The sequence below is a fragment of the Adiantum capillus-veneris genome, chromosome 12 (genome assembly GCF_014529385.1).
Source record: "Adiantum capillus-veneris isolate H3 chromosome 12, ASM1452938v2, whole genome shotgun sequence".
In the NCBI taxonomy this organism is placed as follows: Eukaryota; Viridiplantae; Streptophyta; class Polypodiopsida; order Polypodiales; family Pteridaceae; genus Adiantum; species Adiantum capillus-veneris.
In genome coordinates this window covers 79150411-79178158 of record NC_140942.1, presented here as the reverse complement: position 1 = coordinate 79178158, position 27748 = coordinate 79150411, and the positions used below count along the sequence as shown (strand labels likewise).

Here is a 27748-nt window from a genome sequence, read left to right as displayed (position 1 = left end):
TGCCTTAGCTAATTTGCTATCATGTATGACTTATACTACAACCAACAACAATAATGAGTGATTGTCAATACAAAAGATATGCCACGGGTCTAAAATTATAAGCATACCTTGGGGTTGCTTCCTCCTAAGTACTCCCACTCCTCCTCACTCACTCACCTATTTGCCATTCTGTTGTGCTCTTTTCAAGGCATTCTGCAACCATCTTAAGCTCATGAACGTTGATAGGCTCTCCTGACCCACCGGATAATGCACCACTGGTCATATTCCCCATCTCCACTCAAGGTGTGCACTTTGTCGCTCTTGCTTTGCATCCTCATACAGTGAAATCCACTTTTGCATCATGGGTTGTGAAGCATAAAAAATGATTTATCTCTGTCATGTTCTTTTTCACACCGAGATTGCACATCACAATCCTAGATATGTAATGAACCCATTTTATCCTCTCCCTTGCCTCCCTTATCCTATCCCATCATTACATCACTTTTAAAGGAAAATTTTGGAAACAGACCAAAGGCACCGCCATGGGCTCAAACTTTGCCGTGGTATATGCTTGTCTCTTCCTCTGTCACTTGGAAACCTCTTGCCCCCTCTTACTCAACCCTAACCTCCTCTATTTCAAACGTTATGTTGATGATGGTTTTGGATTATGGACGGGATCCCGTAATACCCTTACCCATCTCTTAAACTCTTATGGTGAACCTCTTCAAGAGCACATTAAAATTTCCACTACCATCTCCCATACCCATGCCATTATCCTTGACATTGAATTCTTTAAAGGTACCCGCTTCACTTCATCTAGCCTCTTGGACCCCCACTGCTATCAAAAACCTTTGAATGTCTACAACTACATCCCTTGGATCTCATGGCACCCTACCCATCAAAAGGTTGCCTTCATCATCTCAGAGCTCAAAAGGTATATTATTCGGGAATCAACCATGAAGGGATACCTCCACCTCCGCAACCTTTTCTACCTACGCCTTCGGGCTAAGGGCTACCCAACCAACTTTCTTCTAAAAGTTTTTTGCAAAGCCTCTTACCTCAATCGCACTTCACTCCTCTTACCATCGCACAAAATAACAAAAAATCCACCCACTGTGCTCCAAATTCCCTTCACACCCACCACTAGAAAAATGCTTCCCTCCCAATGTATTAGCAATCCCATTTCTAAAGCCTGCCAACTCAATGCCAATCTTTCCCACCTCCCTAGACCTACCATTTGTTGGACCTCCGGACCCAATCTTCATAGCCTTTTGGTACATAGCGTACACCCCCCTTGATACAAACTTTTTTACCCCACTCTTTATGCCTTCCACACCACCCCTACCCACTCTTTTGGCTTCCTAAAAATTCTCCATTTGTCAATTGTCTTTACATCTTTTCCCTTCATTTTACCCTCTCTCTCTCTCTCTCTCTCTCTCTCTCTCTCTCTCTCTAAATTTTGGAGACATTTGAACCCCTCCCCTAGTCTTACCTTTTAAACTTTTTTTATGTCACCTTCATAAAGGTCTAACCACTTTAATTTTGGCATACTGGCCTTCTCACCTAAAGTAGCCCCTCTTTCTCATTTCTATCCCACCCTCTTATTTCCAAAAAATTTCTCTCTTAAACTTTTTACCCTGGTACCTTGGATTTTGACCTACACCTAAAATCAGCTTAACCCTTCTTAACTCCTCTCCCTGTACCTCATCTTAAATTCCACTCCTCTCCATGTACCATAGTACCCAGTTTTAAATTTCACTCCTCTCCATGTACCCTGGTACGTAGTCTTTAATTCCACTCTTTTCAAAAATATTGTTAGCTATCAAAAAAAATCTCAACCAAGCACCCTTTATAAACCCCTACCTTCCCCTCCTCCCTTACAAACACACTTTGCTAGCAACACCACCGCTGATGAGCTCTTAAGAGCAAAACGCGTTTGGTGGTACCCCTCCTCCCCCCTCTATTATTACCAGCTTTTATTGACACCCATCATGTTTTTTTACTAAATCCTATGGAGTCGATTCGCACGCTCGAGTTATTTGTTATCTTTTGAAAAAAAATTGATCTTAAACATCATAAGCGCTGCACGGCCCCACCTTCCCTTCCTTTCCCTTCCCCCCCGCCCCTTTCCGCGCTTTCAACAAACTCCAATTTCAATTACTCTAACCCTTTTCGACTTGGTGTCGCTACTCTCTTATACGCCCACACCCTTACGGCTTACCTTTCTTTTGGATTTTTGAACCAAGCTTCCTCTTTAAAAAACCAAGCCTTTTTGCTTCACAACTTGGATAACGGCGCCTTCTGTTTTTATTTTATTTTATTTCCACCCCTCTCCCAAGATTTTGGGTGTCCCCCCTACAGCACAACGGACTTCTCCCTTTAGCTTACCTAGCAAAAACTACCCAAGTAACTCCTATTACAACCCCAACACACTTCAGCTTCGACCCTGGCTATGGCTCCCTTCGCTATAACTCTGTGTTTTTTACCCATCTACAACTTATGCCTTTGCCAACACTAACACTTGCGCCTTATGGCCTTTCAGCACTTCAGCCTCAGCATTACCCTCCTCAATCTAAGCCTACTTTCATCTTGCTGTCTCTCTCTCCCAACTGCTTTGCTGCTCGCACCTGCAGCAACCGCCCCTGGCACTAACGCGTTCTCCCTCACAGGCCAACTGGACGGCGTCTGCTCTTCTACACGTGTCGCTTGCTCGCTCCCCCTTACAGGCCGATTGCACGGCTCCCTCTGCTGTTTCGCCTCTGCTTCAAGGTTTCAAACTAAGAGGCTTTAGCCTTTTACCTGGTCTTCCACCAAGATAAACACAGACCGAAGTTCTGCCAGCGAGCCCACGACTATGCAAAGCTTGCAACCTCAAGCCTAAATTACAAGTGGTAGTCCTTGTTGCCACCTGCTCTGTCGGTCCCAATCTTGCATCACAAAATTTCCTGCACTCACGACCACTGCCGGCCTCGGCCTTCACCTCGTTGTTCATGACACACCCTCAAACTCAATGGACTGCTGTGGCTAAAGGTCTATACATGCGTCAACCCGTTCACCCTTTGGCCCCTATACAGTACAGCCCCTGCGCTGAACAGGCCCCGCTACACAAGCTCCGCCACACCTCCCCTGTCTTAGCTTAATTTGCATCACACAGTTGCATACGGTGCCTAGCACACGCTCACTCTTCTTCAAACTGCTTAAGCTAGCCGATCTCAGCAAAAAGCCCCTCTCAACCCCGGTCGCGACTTCCATCCTCAGAAGATTCCTCTGGTGAACTAAGGCTTGAAGAGGTGCTGACAGTGGGCATCGCCTACCGCTACCACCTAAATCACGGAAGAATTGGAATCCTTTTGGTAAACTAAGGCTTGAAGAAGCCTTGACAGGGACGTCGCCTACTGCTACCGCCTAATCCCGGAAGAAGCGGAGGCCTTACTTGCGCATTAGCACACATACATACACCTACATTTTAAGCCCCATTCACGCTCTCCTCTTGTGCTTTTGTTAGCTAACTTGACAATTGGGCCCGGCAGAGTGCACACTTAATCACTGCACCTATCTTTTATTTTACCCTTACCCACTGATCCCTGAGACCGCCACCTTCGGAATCCCTACCCTACAAACTTGGGGTTACGCTCTCTAAGGCAATGGATACCAACAATTTAACCCCACCACAACCTCAAGCTAACCTCACTTCGGATCTCTCCTCCTCGGCGGCTATTGGCCCTTCACTCCCCGGCTTCATTTCGGCTGTCGCGTATGCAAGAGCGGAGACTTCGTCGTCTCGTCCGACCACCCCGACTCCAATTCCGACAAACAAAGAAGACGTTACAACCAACCCCTATGAGAACATCACGGAAGAATTGGAGCAACTTCTGGAGGAGTCCTTTGATTTCTCTTCGGTGCTCGCAAAAGGAAGTCTTGACGTAAACCATAATGAAAACACCCCTTCTTTGCCTACAACCAATCCACTCCAAACCGACAATCTTCCAACCCTTCAACATGGTGGCCTATCCTCGATCAACCCCCATACCAATGAAGAAGTGCTTCCACACCTCAAGCAACCTCAAGATTTCGAGGGTATTATCTCCAACTCTCTTCTCGAATATAAGAAACTTTATGGTAAATTAGGTAAAGTTAAAATCTTCCTTAATCACCTCAAAGATCTTCTTAATAATCAAAGAGCACCCAATAGTTTATGTATAAAGCCACCCAAACTATCCCTAGAGGATACACAAGCTCAAGCCCTTTTCAATGCTAAGTTCACCTCACTTACCATAAGATATCAACTAGATTGCACAAAAGCATTGGTACAAGCACAAACCATCCTCATTAATAATCTACAAACCTACCTTGACGGCTATCATGCTTTAGAAGAAGAACGGCTCAACGATCTCATTGTTAAGCTCCTCCAAGTCTCTATCCCCTTAGTCTCCAAGCATGCTTGGGGCCTCAAGCTACAACAATGGAACACCGCATCCCTCCATAGCTTCCTCTTGGATATTCAAACCCATGTTGTAAATGTACACCTTGCCACCACAAAAGAGGATGTAGCTAAACTTGCCCGAAAAAAGGCCATTAACAACATTGAAGAAGAATTACTCTCACTCCCCAAGGAGCAAACCATCAAAGAACTTGTAGAACAAATTGTCAAAGAAAAATTTCATTCATTACCCCCCACGTCTCAAGCCTCCCCTCCCGCCTCCCCACCTAAGCCGGTATTGTCACCGCCACCCAAAAAATCCACCCATCCATATTCTAAAAAACCTTTTTTACCGCCTAGAGCATTCCCCCCACCACCACCACCAACCCCGTCCCCAACCCTCCTATGTAACCCGCATTAAACGGCCTCCTCAACCATCCTACAAACCCGCCCTTGAAAAACCTTTCCCTTTATGTAAAAAACCAAAATTTTCACCTTTCCCCAACACCCCTACCTATCCTTTGTACCCTCTCAAAACCCTCAAACCTACACCCATCTCCCTTGGTTCCTCCTCTTCTTTTCCACCACAAAAAATCATCAATCACCCTTAACCACACCCACACAATAAGGATCACTCCCGTAATAATACCACCCACCACAAGGCAAACCACTCGGGAAAAGACAAAGGGAGGAGGGATTAGGGTTTAGCCACCCATACACTTTGGTACACCTCTGCTTCTCCAAACCCCCCTCCTCCCATATCTATGGATTTCAAAAGCCACTCCTGAGCCCCCACTTCACGAAGGAAGAAAAATAAAAAAGATGTGGCTTCCACTCACTAATCCACAAGGCTACAAACTCTTGCTCTTTGGCAAATACCAAGTCTCAACTTTGGAGCATGATATATCTAACTTTAAAATCCACAATCTGGCACCTCGAGTCCTCTCCCTCTCTGAAAGCCGTTGCTTAGCCTTAGGCTTAAAATACATCCCTTCCCCTCCAAACCCTTCCCCCCTCTTGCTCCTCTACTCACACTACAATTTATCAAGAAATCTCAACCTTAAGCTTTTCTTCAAAGACCTTAAACCTTCCACCCCCTCTCCTTTTAAGGAAACCAACCCACTTTGGAAACCACCTCTTTTAAATCCCAACCTTAACCATATTTTTTCCTCTAACCGACATAACTTTAACCTCATTTTGAATGCTTGCAATTTTCCATTTTCAAAACAACCCCGTTTTGTCATTGAAGCTTTATCAAGCCTCTCCCTAGACCTTTCAATAATCATAAAACCTGCCGACAAAAACCTGGGTGTTGTTATCCTACCATTAGATTGGTATGAGAAAGATGCCTTCTCACATCTCAATGACCGCTCCACTTATGAGCCTTGCCTTAACATCCCTTTTGCCTTCTTAGCTTCCCTTCTTTCCTCTATCACACTCCGCTACTCCTCCCTCCCCTCTATTGAACGCAACTTTATCCTCTCCCCCCTTAACAAACCCCCTAAACCTTGTCTTATCTATTTCATCCCTAAACTTCATAAACCATCCATCGTCTCTCGACCGATATGTTCCTATAAAGGTTACCTCTTTGAGAAAGCCTCTATTTGGCTCCATTCTGAGCTCTATCCAATCATCCTTTGCCAAAAGCAACACCTACAAAGCTCCCTCACTCTAATCCAAGACTTAAACAAACTCCCCCTTCCACCTAACACCCTCCTTTTTACTTTTGACGTAGAAGCCCTATACCCTAGCATCCCCATCATTCAAGGCCTCACCGCACTCAAATCTACCATCTCTCATGTTTTTCACCCTCACAAAACCCATTTTATCCTCTCCCTTGCCTCCCTTATCCTATCCCATCATTACATCCCTTTTAAAGGAAAATTTTGGAAACAAACCAAAGGCACCGCCATGGGCTCAAACTTTGCCGTGGTATATGCTTGTCTCTTCCTCTGTCACTTGGAAACCTCTTGCCCCCTCTTACTCAACCCTAACCTCCTCTATTTCAAACGTTATGTTGATGATGGTTTTGGATTATGGACGGGATCCCGTAATACCCTTACCCATCTCTTAAACTCTTATGGTGAACCTCTTCAAGAGCACATTAAAATTTCCAGTATCATCTCCCATACCCATGCCATTATCCTTGACATTGAATTCTTTAAAGGTACCCGCTTCACTTCATCTAGCCTCTTGGACTCCCACTGCTATCAAAAACCTTTGAATGTCTATAACTACATCCCTTGGATCTCATGGCACCCTACCCATCAAAAGGTTGCCTTCATCATCTCAGAGCTCAAAAGGTATATTATTCGGGAATCAACCATGAAGGGATACCTCCACCTCCGCAACCTTTTCTACCTACGCCTTCGGGCTAAGGGCTACCCAACCAACTTTCTTCTAAAAGTTTTTTGCAAAGCCTCTTACCTCAATCGCACTTCACTCCTCTTACCATCACACAAAATAACAAAAAATCCACCCACTGTGCTCCAAATTCCCTTCACACCCACCACTAGAAAAATGCTTCCCTCCCAATGTATTAGCAATCCCATTTCTAAAGCTTGCCAACTCAATGCCAATCTTTCCCACCTCCCTAGACCTACCATTTGTTGGACCTCCGGACCCAATCTTCATAGCCTTTTGTTACATAGCGTACACCCCCCTTGATACAAACTTTTTTACCCCACTCGCACTTCATTCCTCTTACAATCACACAAAATAACAAAAAATCCACCCACTGTGCTCAAAATTCCCTTCACACCCACCACTAGAAAAATGCTTCCCTCCCAATGTATTAGCAATCCCATTTCTAAAGCCTGTCAACTCTATGCCAATCTTTCCCACCTCCATAGACCTACCATTTGCTGGACCTCCGGACCCAATCTTCATAGCCTTTTGGTACATAGCGTACACCCCCCTTGATACAAACTTTTTTACCCCACTCTTTATGCCTTCCACACCACCCCTACCTACTCTTTTGGCTTCCTAAAAATTCTCCATTTGTCAGTTTTTCTTACATCTTCTCCCTTCATTTTACCCTCTCTCTCTCTCTCTCTCTCTCTCTCTCTCTCTCTCTCTCTCTCTCTCTCTATGTATCTCAAAATTTTGGAGACATTTGAACCCCTCCCCTAGTCTTACCTTTTAAACTCTTTTTATGTCACCTTCATAAATGTCTAACCACTTTAATTTTGGCATACTATCCTTCTCACCTAAAGTAGCCCCTCTTTCTCATTTCTATCCCACCCTCTTATTTCCAAAAAATTCCTCTCTTAAACTTTGTACCCTGGTACCTTGGATTTTGACCTACACCTAAAATCACCTTAACTCTTCTTAACTCCTCTCCCTGTACCTCGTCTTAAATTCCACTCCTCTCCATGTACCATAGTACCCAGTTTTAAATTTCACTCCTCTCCATGTACCTTGGTACCTAGTCTTTAATTCCACTCTTTTCAAAAATATTGTTAGCTATCAAAAAAAATCTCAACCAAGCACCCTTTATAAACCCCTACCTTCCCCTCCTCCCTTACAAACACACTTTGCTAGCAGCACCACCACTGATGAGCTCTTGAGAGAGAAACGCGTTTGGTGGGACTCCTCCTCCCCCCTCTATTATTACCAGCTTTTGTTGACACCCATCATGTTTTTTTACTAAATCCTATGGAGTCATTTCGCACGCTTGAGTTATTGGTTATCTTTTGAAAAATTAATTGCATCTCTATTAAAATTATACATGTGAGCATTGTCTTCTTTCACTTTTGAATTAAATATCTCCCACCTTTTAACAAATATTAAAGGAGTTTAAGGAACGTTTCATGTCACTAGTGTCTTGTATTACGAACACTATTGAGACTGACTATCTAGTTAAAAATCATATTTTGGCTAGCTCTGTTGTGTTATGAAACAAGATGTGGACCACTAGAAGTGTATAGCTATAATGCAAGAAAAACAAGAAAAAAAAAGTCTAATTCAAATTATTCGGCACAACCATGGCAACCAAGCATGGATAGTTTCCCCAATAAAGATGGTTAATTAATAAGCAAGAGTTTGATTGTATGTCTTTATTTACTTTCAAATACATCTTTGGCTTAATGGATTGCCTTAACCACTTACGTTGCCGTTTTGAGTTTTTGTGAAATGATCATCGCTATATCTTATACTTAGTCAAAGTATAATTTTGTCTCCCCCTCTAAAATTAAAATAATGTTTAGGACAATGAACGTCCTAAACATACTAAAGCTTTATGTGTTTGCCATGTGATAGTCCAAAGAAAAAGGAGCTTTTGCTTTTTAAACTCTCTCTCTAGTAAACAGTCTCAAAAAGATGTATATTAGAGCTAGTTTAGACTACATGGACAACAGGATAGGACATGGATGTGGTGGGATCTCATTTAGAGGAAAATAAGATCCTCGATTTTTTTGGACCCACAAGATTACAAGCGGCCTCCACCCCTTGAAACAGAGAGTGTCCAAGCACTTTTGCAACACACAATGTGTATGAGAGTTGATTTTTCAAATCTTGGTCTACCATGTCTTAGCTAATTTGCTATCATGTATGACTATATTACAACCAACAACAATAATAAGTGACTGTCAATACAAAAGATATGCCACGGGTCTTAAATTATAAGCATACCTTGGGGTTGCTTCCTCCTGAGTACTCCCACTCCTCCTCACTCACTCACCTATTTGCCATTCTGTTGTGCTCTTTTCAAGGCATTCTACAACCATCTTAAGCTCATGAACGTTGACAGGCTCTCCGGACCCACCGGATAATGCACCAGTGGTCATATTCCCCATCTCCACTCAAGGTGTGCACTTTGTCGCTCTTGCTTTGCATCCTCATACTATGAAATCCACTTTTGCATCATGGGTTGTGAAGCATAAAAAATGATTTATCTCTGTCATGTTCTTTTTCACACCAAGATTGCACATCACAATCCTAGATATGTAATGGAGCACAAAAGCATATCGCCTGCACAATGAGCTCCAGAGAGCCACTCTCCAATGTACACAAGGGACTCTGAATTCAGGCAAGCCTCTACCATGCTACCCTCTAGACGTGCCTTCTTATGCACATATCTCTCTGCATCATAAACCATAAACCTAACCCCAAATCAAAACCCTAATCATTACCTTAGATTTAAACCATTAAATTTAAACCTAGATTTCTCATTCTCTCTCTCTCTCTCTCTCTCTCTCTCTCTCTCTCTCTCTCTCTATATATATATATATATATATATATATATATATATATATGTATATATATATATATGTATATGTATATATATATATATATATATATGTATATATATATATATATATGTATATGTATATATATATATATATATATATATGTATATGTATATATATATATATATATATATATATATATATAAACATAAACCTAACCCCAAATCAAAACCATAATCCTTACCTTAGATTTAAACCATTAAATTTAAACCTAGATTTCTCATTCTCTCTATCTCTAGCTCTCTCATTCTCTCTCTCTCTCTCTATATATATATATATATATAACCCCAAATCAAAACCATAATCCTTACCTTAGATTTAAAACATTAAATTTAAACCTAGATTTCTCATTCTCTCTATCTCTAGCTCTCTCATTCTCTCTCTCTCTCTCTCTCTCTCTCTCTCTCTCTCTCTCTCTCTCTCTCTCTCTCTCTATATATATATATATATATATATATATATATATATATATATATATATATATATAGTGTGTGTGTGTGTGTGTGTACATTCTCTCTCTCTCTCTCTCTCTCTCTCTCTCTCTCTCTCTCTCTCAAAGTTATTGTTATATTACATTGCTTTATACAAGATATAAAAGCTCAATGTAACATTGCATCTTAATTTGCAATATTTTAGGCATAACAAGGTAACCCTCTCTCATCCTTATCTTCAAAAGACCCCACGAAAGAGAAGATCCATGAGAGCAAACGAGTGTAAGCATCCCAAACGAGTGTAAGCATCCAAATTCCTAGCTTCCCAAACGAGTGTAAGCATCCAAATTCTAAGGGACATCAAGCATAGCTTTAGATCCTCATCCTGAGTTTGAACCAGTCCAAAAAGCATCCTATACTTTAAATTCTTAATCTGCCAATAAAGTATACAATAATCTTGAAGTGAATTCCACCAATTTCTTACATGCATACAGTCTTTAAAAAAGTTGTTTCATTGATTTGAGCTTTGAACATCTGATACATAATCTTGGTGACACGTTTTTTCTTGCTAGAAACTCCTTAATGGGTAGGGCCCCTACCATGATTCTCCAAAGAAAAACTTTGTGTCTGTACACATAATGAGCATCCCAATTTGACTGAAATTTGTATAACCACCATTGCCCTGTGTGTTGGAAACCCCAAATTCCATTGTATCTTCCATGGATATGACTCTCTGACACAAGCAAATTGATAGAAGATCTTTGTGGAGGAGGTCCACCAATTTGCCGAGGTGTTCGGGACTTCCCAATCCCAAAAATTTTGAGATGAATTTTGATACATGGAACCTGAAGGTTGAATACCGTTGCTTCCAGTAGTGACTCGTGTGTGTGTGTGTGTGTGTGTGTGTGTGTGTGTGTGTGTGTGTGTGTGTGTGTGTGTGTGTGTGTGTGTGTGTGTGTGTGTGTGTGTGTGTGTGTGTGTGTGTGTGTGAGAGAGAGAGAGAGAGAGAGAGAGAGAGAGTGGGAGGGAGAAAGAAAAGAAGGGAAGGGAGCATGAGAGAGTGGAGAGGGAGTGAGCATACCTAGCTCTCACTCCTCTTCGTGCATGTGTGTGTGTGTGTGTGTGTGTGTGTGTGTGTGTGTGTGTGTGTGTGTTGCTGTGCATGAAAGGGAGGTCATGGCATATACTTGTTTTTGTTGTCGTTTACGCAAGAGCATCAAAACTGGCACAGATATGAGTTTTAGCGCTCTCATGTTACTTTTAGATGTAGAGTCATCATCGATATAGTCGACTCTATGAGTGTTGATATAGGCGTCGCTATATAGCGGCGACTATAGCGTCGTCGCGAGTTTTGAGCATCACACAATGAGCATCGCTAAGCTTAAGCACCTCTTGTAGTGGAAGAGAGAACGAGATCAAGAGGGAGAAAGCTTGTAGTGTAACAGCTATATAAGCTTGATGTAAATCAATGATGATGTTTGTAGGGTCTCTAAAAGGGTAAAATTCTTTGCCGGTGTGTATTTTGGCTCAAGAGGGAATGAGAGCAATATGGAAAAAGCTTGATGTAATTGAATCATGGTGTTGTAGGGTCTAAACATGTAAAATTATTTGTCTGTGTGTATTTTGGCTCAATTTTCCTCAAAATCCACCTAGCCAGAGGCCCCGCGTCTATGCCGCTAAAGTAACATTCTTTTGTTTGTGCCAGATTTATCTCGATTGGACAATGTCATCTAAACCTCACAAACATTGAAAGAGGATTAGCGAGAGAAACAAAGATCTTAATTGTGTAGAGTTTACGCAATTCATATGTACATCATCACTATTCTCTAAAGATCCTGTGTTTATATATATAAATGGGCCATAAATTTGGATGATGACTACATAAATGTTTGGTGGACTATCACCTAAAAACCCAGATACACGTCATACTTTGTTGTATTCAATACCTTTTTGCCAAAATAAGCCTTGTAATTTTCCTATTAATTATTCTTGAAGTGTAATCTAGCCTGTTATCCTCTATTACCCACTTAGAACCTACAAGCCTTGTAAAGTGGCCAATGGCTATGGAAAAGGGTCCCAAGTTTTTAAGTCAAAACCCTTAGTTTGAAATAAATATTATCATTATCTTTGGGAATTATTGGACGTCGACTCAGAGCTGTATTTTTGTTGCAATTTGTAATCAACCTTTCTCCTTGTCTAATAATTAGAATTTGATTCTGAATAGCACATTGTGTTCCTTGTCTCGTGCTCTTTAATCTAAGTGTAATCATTCATAATTTGTTGTGGTTTGAAACATCTTGTCTGTGAGCTAAATGTGTTGATTTGAGGACTCAAATGGTTAAATTTTTATGTTTTGACCTTGGAAGAGTGTTTGTAAGCCTGAAGGGAACCTTTTCATGTAGTTCTGTTTCAGTTTTCTATACATTTCTTAGGATGGATAGTGATTTTTGTACCTTCCCAGATGACTGCAGAACTTGGTAGGATTGTGCCCTTAGGTGTTGTAATACCTCTCCTTAAGTTTCATTGCATTCCGAATCCATTTGGATGCCAAAAAGGCATGATGACCTAGAGCAGTGAGACTGGACATAAGCTGATTTTTCGACTAGAAAGTGATTGATTTGCTATTGTAGATGTATGAATAGTTGTTTAGGTTTAGTTCTTCGAGATTGACAATCTCATTGAGTCTTCGTGCCCCATCCCGAGTCGCTTCCCTACGTATTGACATTATGTTAGCGCCAGATAGCTATACAGATTTTCGTCGCGCAGCGACCCCTAACATTGGCCCTACTACTGGGGAACTCGATCCTTAGGTGGTGAGTGACTTAGTTGTACGAAAAAATCCTTTCCAGAGATTTTGACTCCCATTCCATTTACACCTAGACAGTAAAGTAGCTAGACGTAGGTTTAGTGTTAGTAGAGACTGGAGTCAAGGACCAGCCAGTTCTACCCCTTATAAGCAAAGAGAGTTGTGAGTGAAGTAGAAGAAGTGTTTCGTTCTCTGATTTTCCCTATGCTTGAAAAGGACTGTTTCATCTTACATTTTGTTGTCATTTCTACACAGTTAAACTCATTTATGTTTATAGATACATTTTAGTTTATAGAAGTAGGTTAAGTAACAATTTCCATCATCAATTGGGGCTAAAAGGATGAGGGTGAAAACTATCCGAAACCTTATTTTGGTACCAAAGACCATAACTCTGAAAATTTGCAAAATTGATGGCCAGAGCTTTAGAGCTAAATTAAACTCAACAAAACCTGGCAAAAAGGGATATACAAGCTTGCAAGAGGCAAACTGGACCGTTTTTTCCCGGATTGCCCGCCCAACATGGATCGCGATCCATGTACCTCTATGGCCAATTGACTAAAAATTACCCTCATTTGTTCAAACTAACTCTCAAACACCAAAATCTTGAGTTTGGCCAAAAATAGGTTGCAAAAAGAGCATCCAAATCAAGAAGGGGTGAGAATTGGGTCAACATGGATCGCAATCCATGTACCTCATCTAGATTTTGACCTGATATTTGACAGGGGGATAACTAGTAAGATTTGAAGAATTTTTCCCAAAACAACTTTTGTCAAAAAAGTTCAAAAAGTGGGTTGAAAGGACAAAAAATAGTTCAAGGTGAAAACCCTAAAACAGACCTAAGGATTGACTTTTGGTTGGCCTAAAAGAGTCCAAATCCCACAAAAACCGACCAAGGGAAAACTGTGTGCCAAGTTTCAGTGCATTCTTGCACTTAGGTACATGGATCACGATCCATGTTCCTCTGTCACAGATTGATACCAAACCTGCACCATAGCTAGAGCACATCACAGGGAACCTAAAGGTCATTTCAAAACTGAACTGGGATATCAAAAACAAAATCAAAAGCCCAATATCACCAAGCATTGAAAGAAAGTAACAAAATTGACCTAAATTCCAATCCAAAAATCCAGTTTCAAAAAATTTAGTACCAAAGGACCTACTAATCATGCTAATTCTGTTGGAGCTAAGAAAAGCCAGTTTGGCCTCCCAACATGGATCATGATCCATGTTCCTCTGAGACATAATAAGAGCAAACTTTCACCACAGATAGAGATAGTCTCTAGGAACTTGGTGGTCTTCTCAAAATTGAAATTGGACTTGAATTGTGGATGTTATGAGAAAAATTTTGAAGTTATTGAAAGTGTCAGATAAAATTTTATCAATTGTAAGCTTGAGCTAGTAAGAGTGGCTGTAAAATCATAGCCATCAAGCAGTTTTTGACAGTTTGCAAGTGCTAGAGAGTACGACCCAACAAGTAAGACAAATTGGAGAATACAAGTTAGCCAATGAGGTAGCAAGGTTTGGGTTATGTAAGATCATTTTTTCATGTATTTGCAATCACGAAGATTGTACCAGAATAGGAATCCTAGTGTAAGAGACCAAGTGAGCAACCGCTCAACTGAAGGTAGTGTGAATCAAAACCCACTGCATCCTCTAGAAGCCATTTTAGAGGAAAGTATCAGAAAGATCATACACCATAATGGCTGAGGAATTCAACAGGGTGAACTTTAAGGAAGGAACTTCCACGGGGATAGGTCCTTCTTGACATTCATATGATGTCATATTATTGTATAGAAAATTTCAATTCAGGAACGAGCTTAAAGCCAAAATCTATAAGGATGGAATGGACAGCTATTGTGTTAAGTTGGAAAACAAGCCAAGTGAGTTCAAGACCTTGTAGATGTGGACTATAACAGAGACAGATACTTTGACCGGGAAGGAATGATGTACCTAGTTGTACACAACTCCTTTATTGTGGAAAAATGGGAATTGACTGGTACCAAGGACAAGGTAGATGAGGATTTAGTGGATGAACCGCCCAAGTTGGACAAGCAAAATGCGGTGCTTAGATGCACTAATGAGACGGAGTAGCTTAATACAAACAACACTTAAGTGGGGCTATATAAGTCCAACAACGAAGAGCGGACACTCTACAGTAGATGTGATGAACCCCGCATCGAGGAGCTGACCGACCATAAGAGACTATATGTTTTAAATACACAGAGTGGAGAAGTATCCAAGTGGTTGTGATGGATAAGCGTGTCCGTTAATACTCTCCTATAGACCATAAGGAGCTAGAGAGGTATACATACTTTGGTGGACCACTCCACCAATATTATGTACACCTCAAGTGATTTAAACCCACAAAGACTCAAACAAGACCAAAAATTGGATACGTAAGTCCAATAAGAACAAGAGTGGAAGATTCAATTGGGCACCAACGTTTCTTGAATCCAGGACCCATGTGTTAGGAAATACGACGTAGCTAAATAGATATTTGAGTAGATTACTTAATGGAGAGAGATAGATTTCACACACAAGAGATTATAGAGTAGAGAGAGAGAGAGAGAGAGAGAGTACACACAATATACGTGGTTCACCCAATATTGTGGGCTACGTCCACGGGAAAGCAGCCACTCAATGGCTTTAGTACTTCAAAACAAGAAGTAGTTTACAAAGGGATTATACCCTTAATGGAGCTATCGCCTTGCTTCACTCTCACCACCTCACACTCACCTTGTTGCATCAACTTCACACTATGAAATGTGTGTAGAAATGGCCTCCTTTTATAGGCCAAAAGGGTTGCCCTCTCTTATGACAGACAGCCATTTGTAGCCGCCCTTGTGTGAATAAGTCCAAATCGGACCCTCCAATCCGCCCATGTGTGGCCGCCCTTGAGAAGACAAGTCCGCTTTTGAATTCGGCCACCGGCCGTTCACTTCCGACCACCGGCCAACCGATTGGTCGTTTTTCGACTACTTTTCGATCGCCGTCCGGCCATAATATTCCGGCAAAAAGGAATATTCCGGCGATTTTTTGCCATGAAAATTTTGGTTTTCGGCGAGTGCTTTTCCTTCACGCACAATGGCTTCTCCTCATAATGGGGGCCTTACAAATGTGCGTTTTTACCATAGAAATTACAAGGGGTAAATCAGGCTCCATACTTACCAATCTCCCACTTGGAGACTGATCTCCAAACCAAACCTATGATTGCTTTCCATCCTGGCTTCTTATCCTTGAATGCTGATTGAAGATGAGCAAAAGCTCAACTTCTCCTTGTTGACCACCTTTATAAACATGTCTGCAGGATTTTCACTTGTATGCACCTTTTCTATCTTTAGATGTCCCTCTTCCAAAAGAGTGCGTATGAAGTGATATCTCACCTCAATGTGCTTTGTCCTTGAATAAAAGGTTGAGTTCTTTGCAATATGGATAGCACTTTGGCTATCACTGTACAAGGCACAATTGTCTTGTTTGAATCCAAGCTCTTATAAGAATCTGTGAAGCCACAGAATTTCTTTGCTTGCCCCCGTCATTGCTACATACTCTGCTTCCGTGGTAGAAAGTGAGACCACTTTCTGCAGCTTTGAAGCCCAGCTTATTGATGTTCCTCCAACTGTGAAGACATAGCTCGTAATGCTCCTTCGAGTATCTTTGTCACCTTATCTGCATCAGCGTACCATTGAAGAAAAATATCACTTCCTCCAAAATACAAAGCATTTGTTGTTGTCCCTTTTAGATACCTAAGTATCCACTTCACAGCTTGCCAATGCTCTTTACCTGGGTTGTCCATGAACCTACTCACAACTCCCACTGCATGTGCAATGTCTGGCCTTGTCCAGACCATAGCATACATTAGAGAACCTACCGCTGCAGCATATGGAACTTTAGACATATAGGCTATCTCCTCTTGTGTCTTTGGACACATATCCTTAGTTAGTTTAAAGTGACCAGCCAACAACTGGTAAAATTTTTCTAAAATCACCCCCAAGGAGAAACACCTTTCCCCCAAACAATGCATCACTTTGCATAACCTCTCTCAATGTCCTGTCCAAGGCCACAAAAGCATAACCATGGACCATGGGAGCCTCATCCCAGATGATCAATGATGCTAATCTCAAAAGCTCTGCAAGTTGACTATTTACTTTGATGTTGCATGTTGATTCAGAATGCACTTCTATTGGTATCTTAAATCTCGAATGTGCTGTACGTCCATTGCTAAGAAGTAAAGCTGCAATTCCCGAGGATGCACATGCTAAAGCGACATTCTATTGACCACATACACGACAAAGTAGTGCATTATAGAGATAAGTCTTCCCAGTCCAACCGGGTCCATCCAAGAAAAAAATTGTCCCATTTGATGAGTCAACTGCTTGCATGATTTTGTTATAAGCAACTCTTTGTCCACAATTCAAAGATGCTTCCATACAAATGGCTAAAGTCATTTACTCGTTTGCATTGAACATCCTCTCTTCTGCTATCAAACCACTCCCACATCCAGATAATACAGAACAGTCTACTTCGGGCATCCCAGAGTAGTCACAAAGTCGTTTCCCATATGATTGAAGCAGAGAGTCCAAGCTACATAATGCTTGATTCTTAGCTATCTCATAACATACATCCTCATCACTTGTACATTCATGCAAATCATAAACATAATCCTCAGAAAGCTCCAAGGAGAATCGGTGCCACATTGTACCTGGACATAATGGCTCACAAAATACCAAGATCATAACAAATAGTTGTCTTAATTGCAAGCCGGTACTTGTACATGATGCCTCTTGCAAACACATAAACCATTCATCATCATTTTGTAGCAAACCCCTGGCACTGCAAGCTTCCTTGAAAGTGGCATAGGTTTGTCCGTTGAAAGTGCGAAGCTCCTCAAATGATTTACAACCCTTGCATATGGTAAGCATCATACGCAAATAATAAAGATTGCCTGCATTGGGAACAACATTGTACATTCTCCTTATAGTATCACCTCTTTGCCTATGTGACCACACTTTATAAGTGGGGTTCCAAACCCATTCGGAGGGAAAATCTATATATAATAAATCATTTGCTTTTGGATATTGTTGATTTCCTACAAACCACTCTGTAAGTGTTGTCTTTCTATTATCATCATTATTCACCAAATTGGATATGTCAGTAGAGTCTCCAAAAGCAACCATATTTTGTTGTGGAAGATGCACTTGAAAACGCAATATATCAGGCTTTTCATCATGCAATGAGAATCCAAAAATTCTCCAAATTGCCTCTAATGCGGATACATAGTGTGCATCTAAATAACTCTTGATTTCATCAAGAACACCTTCTCCATCTTGGAGCACAATTGTGGCCCTATCATGTCCTTTGTACACATACTTATAGAGATGCTTTACTGCTGATATGGTTGAGCATATCTCTACATTGATGTGAGCTTTATATCTAAGAGACAACAATGGATTATAGGGAACAATCCATCTATTATCAAGCCTCTCTTGCTTTTGAACCACATATTGACCATCATCTCGCCACATATACCTTGGATATCCATCACCATCAACAGAAGTAGATTCACAAAACTCGCCTGGGTATTTGAATCTACATCTTCGATCTACCATGCATGGAGCATTTGGATCCAATGCGCCACACGAACCATGAACATTGCAACGACTCACAACATCATACAAATCAGGAAATAAATTTTTATCTGGAAGTTCAGCACAAACCATTCTATCATAATGCCACATCTCTGTCGGCTTATATTCGGATGCAAGAATCAATAAGATATGAGAGACCTCTCTTCTGAAATTCTATCACACAAACATGTCCAACAACCTTTCCAAAGATAGCCCTTTTAAGAAGCAAGTCCATCAAATCTTTGAGTTTATGATAAAAGACACGTGTAGTCACGTCAGGACGATCAAAAGCAGTCTGTCCTGGCAATAACGCATCTTCTATTTCCTTCCACCTTGGGCTGCATGTGAAAGTTATGAATAGATCAAGCTTTCCTCTCTTACGTACAATTTCCATAGAATCTTGATAGAGTTGCTGCATGTACCGAGGTCCCCCCACAAAAGATGAAGGCAATACAATTCTTCTTCCAACATTAACACCCATGACCCCATGCGCATTGTCATTGGAAGCAAGCATGTCTGCAAGGCCTTGATACACTTCTGCACGAATTGATCTCTGATTGTTTCTAAACCATAATAACCTTGACTCCTCCACAGTACTGTAGGTATCAACAATGTACTGCTGCAACAATCGTCCTCCACATAAAAGGCATTCTGTGGTGCCACTCCTAATCTGCAACCTAAAAGTGTAGTATTGTTTTTTTGTAATAAATTATTGCTCATTGGGAGTTTGCGGTATATATGGATGCCACCCATCCTCTCCATTAGGAAATAATAGAACATATAGTAAAGGCATATATGATCGATGTAGGGTGGAGACCCTTTTAAGCCCCCCATCACAATACTGCAATACAATATCACGATGGCCGATTTTGCTCCCATCTCCTTGCCCTGGCATAATTGCTGCAACCTCAGATCCACGTGGAGCTAAATATTGCCAACCATTTGTACGCTTTTCAGTAATGACCATCTTCATGTTTGGGATTCCTTCATTCCCCATTGTTGTAGCAGCAAACCGAAAGGCATTTGCATATGGGTTAACACGATGCATCATAGCCTGCAAACTATGCAAGGAATCTCTATCTAAATCTGGCACATGATGCAATCTATTGTTGATCTCATTCTCTGTATCAAAAAAGTACAATTGTGCAAAGCGAGGGATCTGATCCACTCTTTCGCACGGTGTCATGGGTCCAATATTATGGTAGATGGCACCGTGAACTTTAAAAGTGTACACACCTCTCCCTCGCGTAAGTTTCTCATCAACATGAGCACCCAAAGAAGCAAAAGCCATTACATTATTATATGCTCTGATGTGTTTAAGAAATTTTTTGCTCTTGGTAGTACCACCTTTCATCAATTCTTTGAGCTCCATTGGCGGATCACTCAAAGGAAGTAATTTGACTTTTCTTGATAAGCAACAATACTTACCTACAAATGTGCGTATGGACCTACCTTCAACCTTCCAAGCACATGCACCACAAAAGGAGCACACAAAATTTAAGCCACCCAAGTTGTGGACCAAGCATTTTCCATGGTAGAGGGCAATCATAGAGTCATGCTTCAAGATTGTTGCATTTGTATAAATGCAACGAATAGATAGACAATAATGCTCAATTTTAGAGAATCCTCCTTCTTCAAAAACAATGCAAGGATGTTGTTGTTGACCCTCCCAATTGTTGGCAACTCCAACAACGGAAGGTACTTCTAAAGGTATAGTGCTTTGAGCATTTGTAGTACAATTTTCAATATGCATAGCCATTGCATCCATTTGTTGACCGCCATGGCTTAAATGCATGATATTCACACAATCTCCTAAAATACCCAATGGGATTCGCTGCAAAGATCGTTGAGCCCTAGCCCATGCTGTTTCTCGCCTAGCTTTTCGAGAAATGTTGCACAATCTAGCTCGATGTGTGTGTCCTAGGGACAAAACTCGTGGTCCGGACACCATCTGTGTTAAATAAATTTTTTTAAAGGTTGTCAATAAATTTGAGTCTTCTAAATAGGAAGATTTGCATCTATCTAATATGAGCCACCAATCTACTTGTCCCTGACTATTTGTGTCACATAAGTTTGGCATGAATTACTTTTCATTCCATATCTCCTTTCCTCCCCCTTTCGCTACCTGAGAGAGAGAGAGAGAGAGAGAGAGAGAGAGAGAGAGAGAGAGAGAGAGAGAGAGAGAGAGAGAGAGAGAGGGAGGGAGAGAGAGAGAGAGAGATACTACAATGATATTTGATGTTTTGCAACATCATTAGATCAAAAAACATTACATTTTAGGATAGGATGCAGTAACACCCACTTGTGCGTTAGGCGTGGCAATGATAATTTGAAGTTTTGCTACAACATTAGTTAAAAAAACAATACATTTTAGGATGTAGTAACACCTCCCTGTGCGTTAGGCATGACAACACGACTAAGTCTCCTATCGATGGCATTCAAGCGATTAATTGCAATTTTTAAGGTCTTCATCTCAAACCCTAAATCTGCTACACGCGCTTTAAGAGCTTCAACTTGCTCCTTGTGTTCTTTAAAGGTCCTAATCTCAAACCCCAAACCTATTACATGTGCTTTCAAGGCTTTGACTTGGTCCTTGTGTTCCTTGAAGCACAAAGACAATTATTGCACAACCTCATTCTGGAAATTTTTCATGAATGTATAGATTTCATGTTCATTGATTTCCAAACGTGCAGTTTCGTCCTTGATACCCTGCAATGCCAAAATTGATTCTATGACATAGCACTAGATGTTGTGTATGAAGAATGGAATGTTTTTCTAGGGTATGATCCCAAAGGTTACCTTGCATGCTACGAAGCAGAGATGACAAGCCGAGCTGTACCCAAGGACCAAATGATTTTGGCTTTTGGACAACTTGTGGATTTGTATTTGTAAGATTTGTACCAAGAGATAACGGATTTTTTTTTCTAGCAATGGAGTGAATTTGCAAATGCTTTGATACATGCAAGCTTTACGGTACTAGATCTTGAGATACATGCAAGATTTACGATACTAGATCTTGAGATCGAACAAATTACATCCAACAAACAAAGACAATGTGAAGATGATTTAAGGGATAAATTGGGTGCTTCTATAGCGGTATGGACCTAGATAGAAGCTCTTCTAGAATTGAGTGATTTGAGGGACAAAAAATTATTGGATAATGAAGACATGGGCATAGTTGAAACTGGGTATGCTAGTTTCAGATTGTATGATGGAAACAGTGAGCCTGAGAGTTTCCAAAGTAGTCATCAAAATTCTTTCAAGAACCTAAGGATATTTTCAGGGACGAATTGTGTGAGTATCAATTAACTTGGCTATTTAAAGCTCAGGATGAAGCTGATGTACAAGATGTCAAGGATCTACAAGATGATGCCAACATAGTGGAAGTTGTTGGGAAGATGTCTATGCTAAATTGGGTAAAAATCTAAATTTCTCACAAATCTTCATAAGATGTTAGGGAGGATGTTATACAATTCACACAAGGGGATATTAGCAAGCTACAAAACTTTCGTAGTGCCAGGAGGGATTCATGGCTATCGTCTACAACAGATCTAATGGGTGAGCTTTGTGCATATGATCTTTCTTGCTTGTTTGATACTAGTGAAGGAGATGATCATCTAAGTACTACTACCATGATGCATGATGTATGTATGCCTATGATGGATCATGATCTTGTTCCAAAGCACTGGGATACAGGTACAATAGTTGAAATACATGAGAAAGATGAAATTTTTGATAGTTTTCTCTTTGGTCGTGATGCATGTGAGATGCCTAAACTTGATGCTTCTCATGAGGGAAGTGCCTGTTTGGAGGGAATGTTGGTACAACCTTTGTATTGTTTGTATGGATCTATGAGCAACGAGTTGGTTGAAGATGATTTCCTAGATAAAAATGTATGTATGCCATATAAATCTATAGTGCTTGATGAGGTGCAGGTTAGTCCACAAGTGACATATGATGTGCTTGAAGAGTTGCAAGAGCCGTTGATTGTTGTTGAAGACATGTTGATGTGGGTGTTGATGATTCTAGGCAAGATGAAGACGAAGTTATTGATACTTTCTTATCTGGTTGTGAAGCCTATGAATTGAATAGTTTGGATGGTTTTTTTATGAGACTACATATTCAAAGGGGGTGCCAGATAAACCTTTGTAGTGTTATGATGGATTGTTAAGTAGCATGGATGAAGATGAGGAAGCAGACGACAACATTGATGAGTAAAGGAAAGTTTATTTTTATACTTATGCATGGGTTGCATGAAGAGGCAACTCCTACGCTTTTGATGAATGTGAGGCTTTAAAGGGTGGTTTTCCTAAGGGTGCTATGGATGAGGATTTACAAGCTAAACCTGTTTTCTATGATCAAGCTAGAATCCCAAGTATAAATGTCTTCAATACTACAAGTACATATTGTTTAGAGACGTGTGACGGCTATGAAGTTAGAGGGGGTGATGATGTTAAATCATCATGGGTACTTAAAAAGATGCATAGTTTTCTTCATTTCCTTGGACAACATACTAGTTATGACTGGGTTTGGATGCTATTTTTAATGATGCTTATGCCAGTGATATTTTGGATGCCAATAAGGAGTCAGTGTTCTTTAATGCTTGCTGGCAATGAGCTAAAGTTGCCAAAAGTTTATGGGATGTGGGTGCCGCATTGTACTTCAAGTAAAGCTCTAGTATATTGTGGGGCCCATCAATGCTATGCACTCTCAATGGTGTTTGATCCCAGAGATTCTAGGGATCTACAAAAGCAGATTCAATACGGATGGGTACTTTTTGGTATGCACAGTGGTTGCTTTTTGTTGGATCCAAGAATAGCATATCTACACCAGAATTGTTTGATGGTAAAGGATATAGGTGAAGTATGCTCATGTGAATATTATGGTGCTCCGGTGTTTGGGCAATTCCTTCTTATCCCATTTGATCTCGGGGGCTACTCAAGTGTAGGTTGTAGATTCAAAGGATATCAATTACTTCTTGTAGCAAGTTACTTGGTACTAGCTTTTGTTCTTGGATTCATGCTATGAGGGAAAGGGTTTTTGGGTTTTATGGTCAATAAGCTTACATGGCTAGCTTTCATTTGACTGCTTTAGACAATTCATGAATTATCTTCACATCTTTTGAGTTGTTACTGAAGTGAAGGACTTGACAGCCATTTCGTGTGTAGAAAGACTAAGGCAGACTTGAGCTTGACAGAGTTCTCTAAATCTTTGGCTGGGTTCACTATACAGTGTTTTCCTTCATTGGGTGTATTGGAGATACGACGGATATGGTTCAAAGATTTGTGATGGGCACTTACCAAATGATAAACACAGGCCATTGGTGACAGGAGTTAGACCTTATGTTGTTTTGCATGTACTTACCAGTTATGTGAGCTTGATTGAAAATAGCTTAAAGTGCTTAAAGTAGATGCATATTGAAGATCGGTTGGCATAGACTGGAGGCTGTCAGGTTTAGAGGGGGTGGATGCCATGCAGCTCCACTTCCATGATGAGAAAAAAGGCAAAGGGATGCAAGTTAAGCTTCTTTGATGCCCATATGTTTATTGAGCAGTGTTCGAAGTAAATGCATGGGCCTAAAATGTTCATTTTGTGGAGTGCTTCATTTTTTCCAGATCGGCAATTGGAGTTTTGATTGCCAAGGTGTTTCCAGCTTAAGTTTCACCGGGGGCCAATTCTGTACCAATTTGGTAGCCTCGATCAGTGTGCCATCTGAAGGTTTTGCAGCCTCGTTAGGATTTTCATGGAAACTATATGGTATGTGAAGGCCATAGGAATTTATGGCTTGTCAATCATAGTTCTGATCAATCAGATATTGAAGGTCAAAACCGACGACGGTTGCCAGCAAGATGATGTCATGTGGATTTTCATGGTTTTGGATGCTTTGGTTGGCAGGTTTGAGAAGGTTGGAATGTGGCAAGGTCAGGAGAATTCAAGCTAGGAATCGGGACTCTCAAGTGGTCTTTGCAACTTGGGAGACAATGTCCTGAGCAGAAAGTTGTGGGAGGAGGAATAGGGTAGCAGAAGAATTTTTTGGAGCAATTTTTGAGATAATTTGTGAGGTTTGGAGGGGGCATTGGCTCAAAGACCACCACATGGTGTTGGTAAAACCCACATGGGATTCATAAACCAAAAGGGTGACATTATATGTATTGGATGTGGACACTCCCATAAGCAACAAGGTGTAGGGATCTCTCCCTTGGAGTTGTGAGCTCTCGGCCATGGCGGTGTGATGCCCTGCCCTATTGGGTGCACACTCGAGCGGACCATCAACATTGTGATGACATTGGTAACGCACGGTGCTATTGTGCGATCGTCGTCGATGGTGGACTACAATAGTGCTGACGTGATACTTTGTAGGGGACTCTTTCTGCGGCCCAAAAAGGTTTTTTTTTTTATTGAAGAGAGGGGGGGTATCCTACCCCTTGTCATGATGTCGTGACAACAAGGGAAGGGGGGGGGGGGCTCCCACGTGACTTGAGTACCAAGCAAGCTGAGAATAGCAATGAGTGGTTGCACACATGCAAACTCAAGCTAATAATAGGAGGAGAGTCCAAGAAAAGTGAAGGCTATTCACGCCCTTAGGGGAGACAATTTTTTGGCATTCGGACAGGGGATTTTTCAAGCGAGAGCAGAGAAGGAAGCTCTGGGCAAGTGCGACAGAGGAGAGCTCTTGACCTTGGAGTTCTTTGGAGAATTCTTGAATGCAATGGAGGAGGATAAGAGAGCTATACAAAGGAAGAAAAGGGAAGAGGGAAAGCTTGAGACATCCAAGGTTTTCTGCATCGTTCTCTCCATCATCATCAACTTAAGCTGTTAATCCTGTGGATAAGTTATGGTGACGTAAATGGCCCGCTTAATCTTTGTGCAAGGAGCTTAAAGTCCTTAATCCTTATGTAATCCATGTTATGGTGCCATTAGTAGCCCGTTTGGTTCTTGATTAAGCGTTACTCAAGGTTTATTTATGATTATGGTGATTGTTGAAGCTATTTGTGTCTACTATTCTCTGTCTCTCACATATCTCACAACTAGAGGCCTCGCACCTTCCTTGCTCACCTTTCGAACACATATCCCTCAACAGCAGGTCACCCACATCAAAGGGAAAAGCATCTATTTTCTTACCATAATGCCACCACCTACCTGGATCCCAAACATGATACGAATTTTCTCCAAGGTTGGTACATTCCATCTTATACCATAGATCATTCCAACCAGCATCGAAAACTATCTCAAAATGCATCTCATGACTAGATCCCATGATTAATAATCACAAATCTCACGTCATCTTACTGATGATGATACCATATACTTGTGGTAGTGATGTGTGTGAACACACTTAGAACCTCCGGGGCGTTTTTTCCCTCACTAGGAGGGTTTTTCCCCCGTGCATTGTATATATGCCCATCACTCTATGGATATCTTATCTTTTCCATTTCACACTAAGTAAAACATTCTCTATTGTGTGCTTTGATCTTCCTTCATCTTCTCCAAGCTGCGTGTGTTTTACTACAACCCTAATTCCAACAATTGGTATTCGAGTAGGTTGCATCCTCTCGCACTTAGTCGCCAGCAACTCCAACACATGCCTGCTCACTTTCTCCAATTTCTATGAGTTTTGGCAAGTGTCAGTAGGTTGACAAATACTTTGGGAATACTCGTAGAGCTTCATCTGCTCAGATTTTTGATTCATGCTCATTTCGACCTCCGTTTCCACTATAGGTAGTACTGCACATGCTATTTGTCATTTTGTGCATAGTTTCTATCATTTCCATTCTTTGCATAACAGGTCCCTTACAGTCTTCTACGGTTTGTGCTATATAGCATGTGTTGTTCCCACGTCATTTCTCCCCTTTTTCGGCATTTTCCACATCAGGTGCAAGCATTCACCATGGCTAACAACAACACAGATGTGTTCAAGATGTTTGTTGTTGAGGACAATTAGATGGGGACAGTTATCCTATATGGGCTTACATGATGCAACATGTCCTTGTGTCAAAGGAGTTTGGAACATTGTGTAGGGCATTAATGTACTTCTTGGTTTTTAGGATGTAGGCGATGTTGCAGATGTTGCAGGTTTTGGTGGCAGGATTGTTGTTGCCAGAGTTGTTTCGCCTACGACTGAGCAAGCTTGTTGGAAAGTCAAAGATGCCCACACTCATGCTTTGGTTGTGTTGTTTATGAAGTGAACTATTACTCCTCATATTCGTTAAGCAAAATATGCAAAACAAGCTTGGGATATTCTGGTTGGTCTTTATGCAAGTCGCAATGAGGCTAAAATTGCATTGCTGCATAAAGAGCTGGAGTTGAAGATTATGCATGAGGAAGATGAGATGGACACTTTCCTTGCTGGTGTCAAGGATACCAATGAGCAACTTATTTCTACAAGCAAAGTCATTTCTGACAATTCCCTTGCGCAGACTGTTCTTGATGCTTTGCTAGATTCTTACCAAACTTTTGCTAGTATTTGAAGACTTATGACCCAAGGAAATCTAGAAGTTGCCAAGTTTGATGCATTATGCATATTGCTGTTGCATGGGTCATTTTCTAGAAAAAATAGGACTAGACAGTGTGCAGTTGAACAGGCCTTCATTGTTGTTCAAAGAAAAGGTGGTAACAACAATGTAGCCTCTTCCCATGGTTCTAAGGATGTAGGCGACATTGAGGATGTTGCACGTGTTGTTCCCACTTCATTTCTCCTCTTTTTGGGTAGTTTTCACATCAAGTGCAGGTATTCGTAGATGTATTCAAGATGTTTGCTGCTGTCTGAGGACAGATTGGATGGGGACAATTACCCTATGTGGACTTACATGATGCAACATGTCCTTGTGTCAAAGGGCATTTGGAACATTGTGCAAGGCATTGATGTACGTCCTGGTTTTGAGGATGTAGGCGATGTTGAGGATATTGCAGGTTTTGGCGGCAGGATTGCTGGTAGAGTTGTTTTGCCTATGGTTAAGCAAGCTTGTTGGGATGTAAAGGATGCACATAGTCATGCTTTGATGGTATTGTCTATGAAGTGCACTACTACTCCTCTTATTTGTTCAGCAAAATATGCAAAACAGGCTTGGGATATTCTGACTGGTCTTTATGCAAGTCGCAATGAGGCTAAAATTGCATTGTTGCGTAAAGAGCTGGAGCTGAAGATTATGCATGAGGAAGATGAGATGGACACTTTCCTTGTTCGTGTCAAGGATATCAATGAGAAACTTATTTCTACAGGCAAAATCATTTTAGACAGT

The 27748-nt window shown here is 41.1% G+C and overlaps 2 protein-coding genes across 2 annotated transcripts; one reads left to right on the top strand and one right to left on the bottom strand.

Moving 5' to 3' along the window:
- Positions 1–860: 860 nt before the first annotated feature.
- Positions 861–12268, top strand: LOC147446005 (uncharacterized). The gene is made up of 3 exons (XM_086525324.1): positions 861–4056; positions 9150–9206; positions 11785–12268. The coding sequence occupies exons 1-3, from the start codon at positions 3624–3626 to the stop codon at positions 11811–11813; spliced, it is 519 nt and encodes a 172-aa protein (XP_086381450.1). The 5' UTR covers positions 861–3623; the 3' UTR covers positions 11814–12268.
- A 5062-nt stretch (positions 12269–17330) lies between these two features.
- LOC147446004 (uncharacterized) lies at positions 17331–19881 on the bottom strand. Its single transcript, XM_086524661.1, has 3 exons — positions 19327–19881; positions 18669–19179; positions 17331–18580 (listed from the first exon to the last, which is right to left on the bottom strand). Exons 1-3 carry the CDS (start codon positions 19879–19881, stop codon positions 17331–17333), a joined length of 2316 nt encoding a protein of 771 aa, XP_086380787.1.
- Between the last annotated feature and the right edge of the window lie 7867 nt (positions 19882–27748).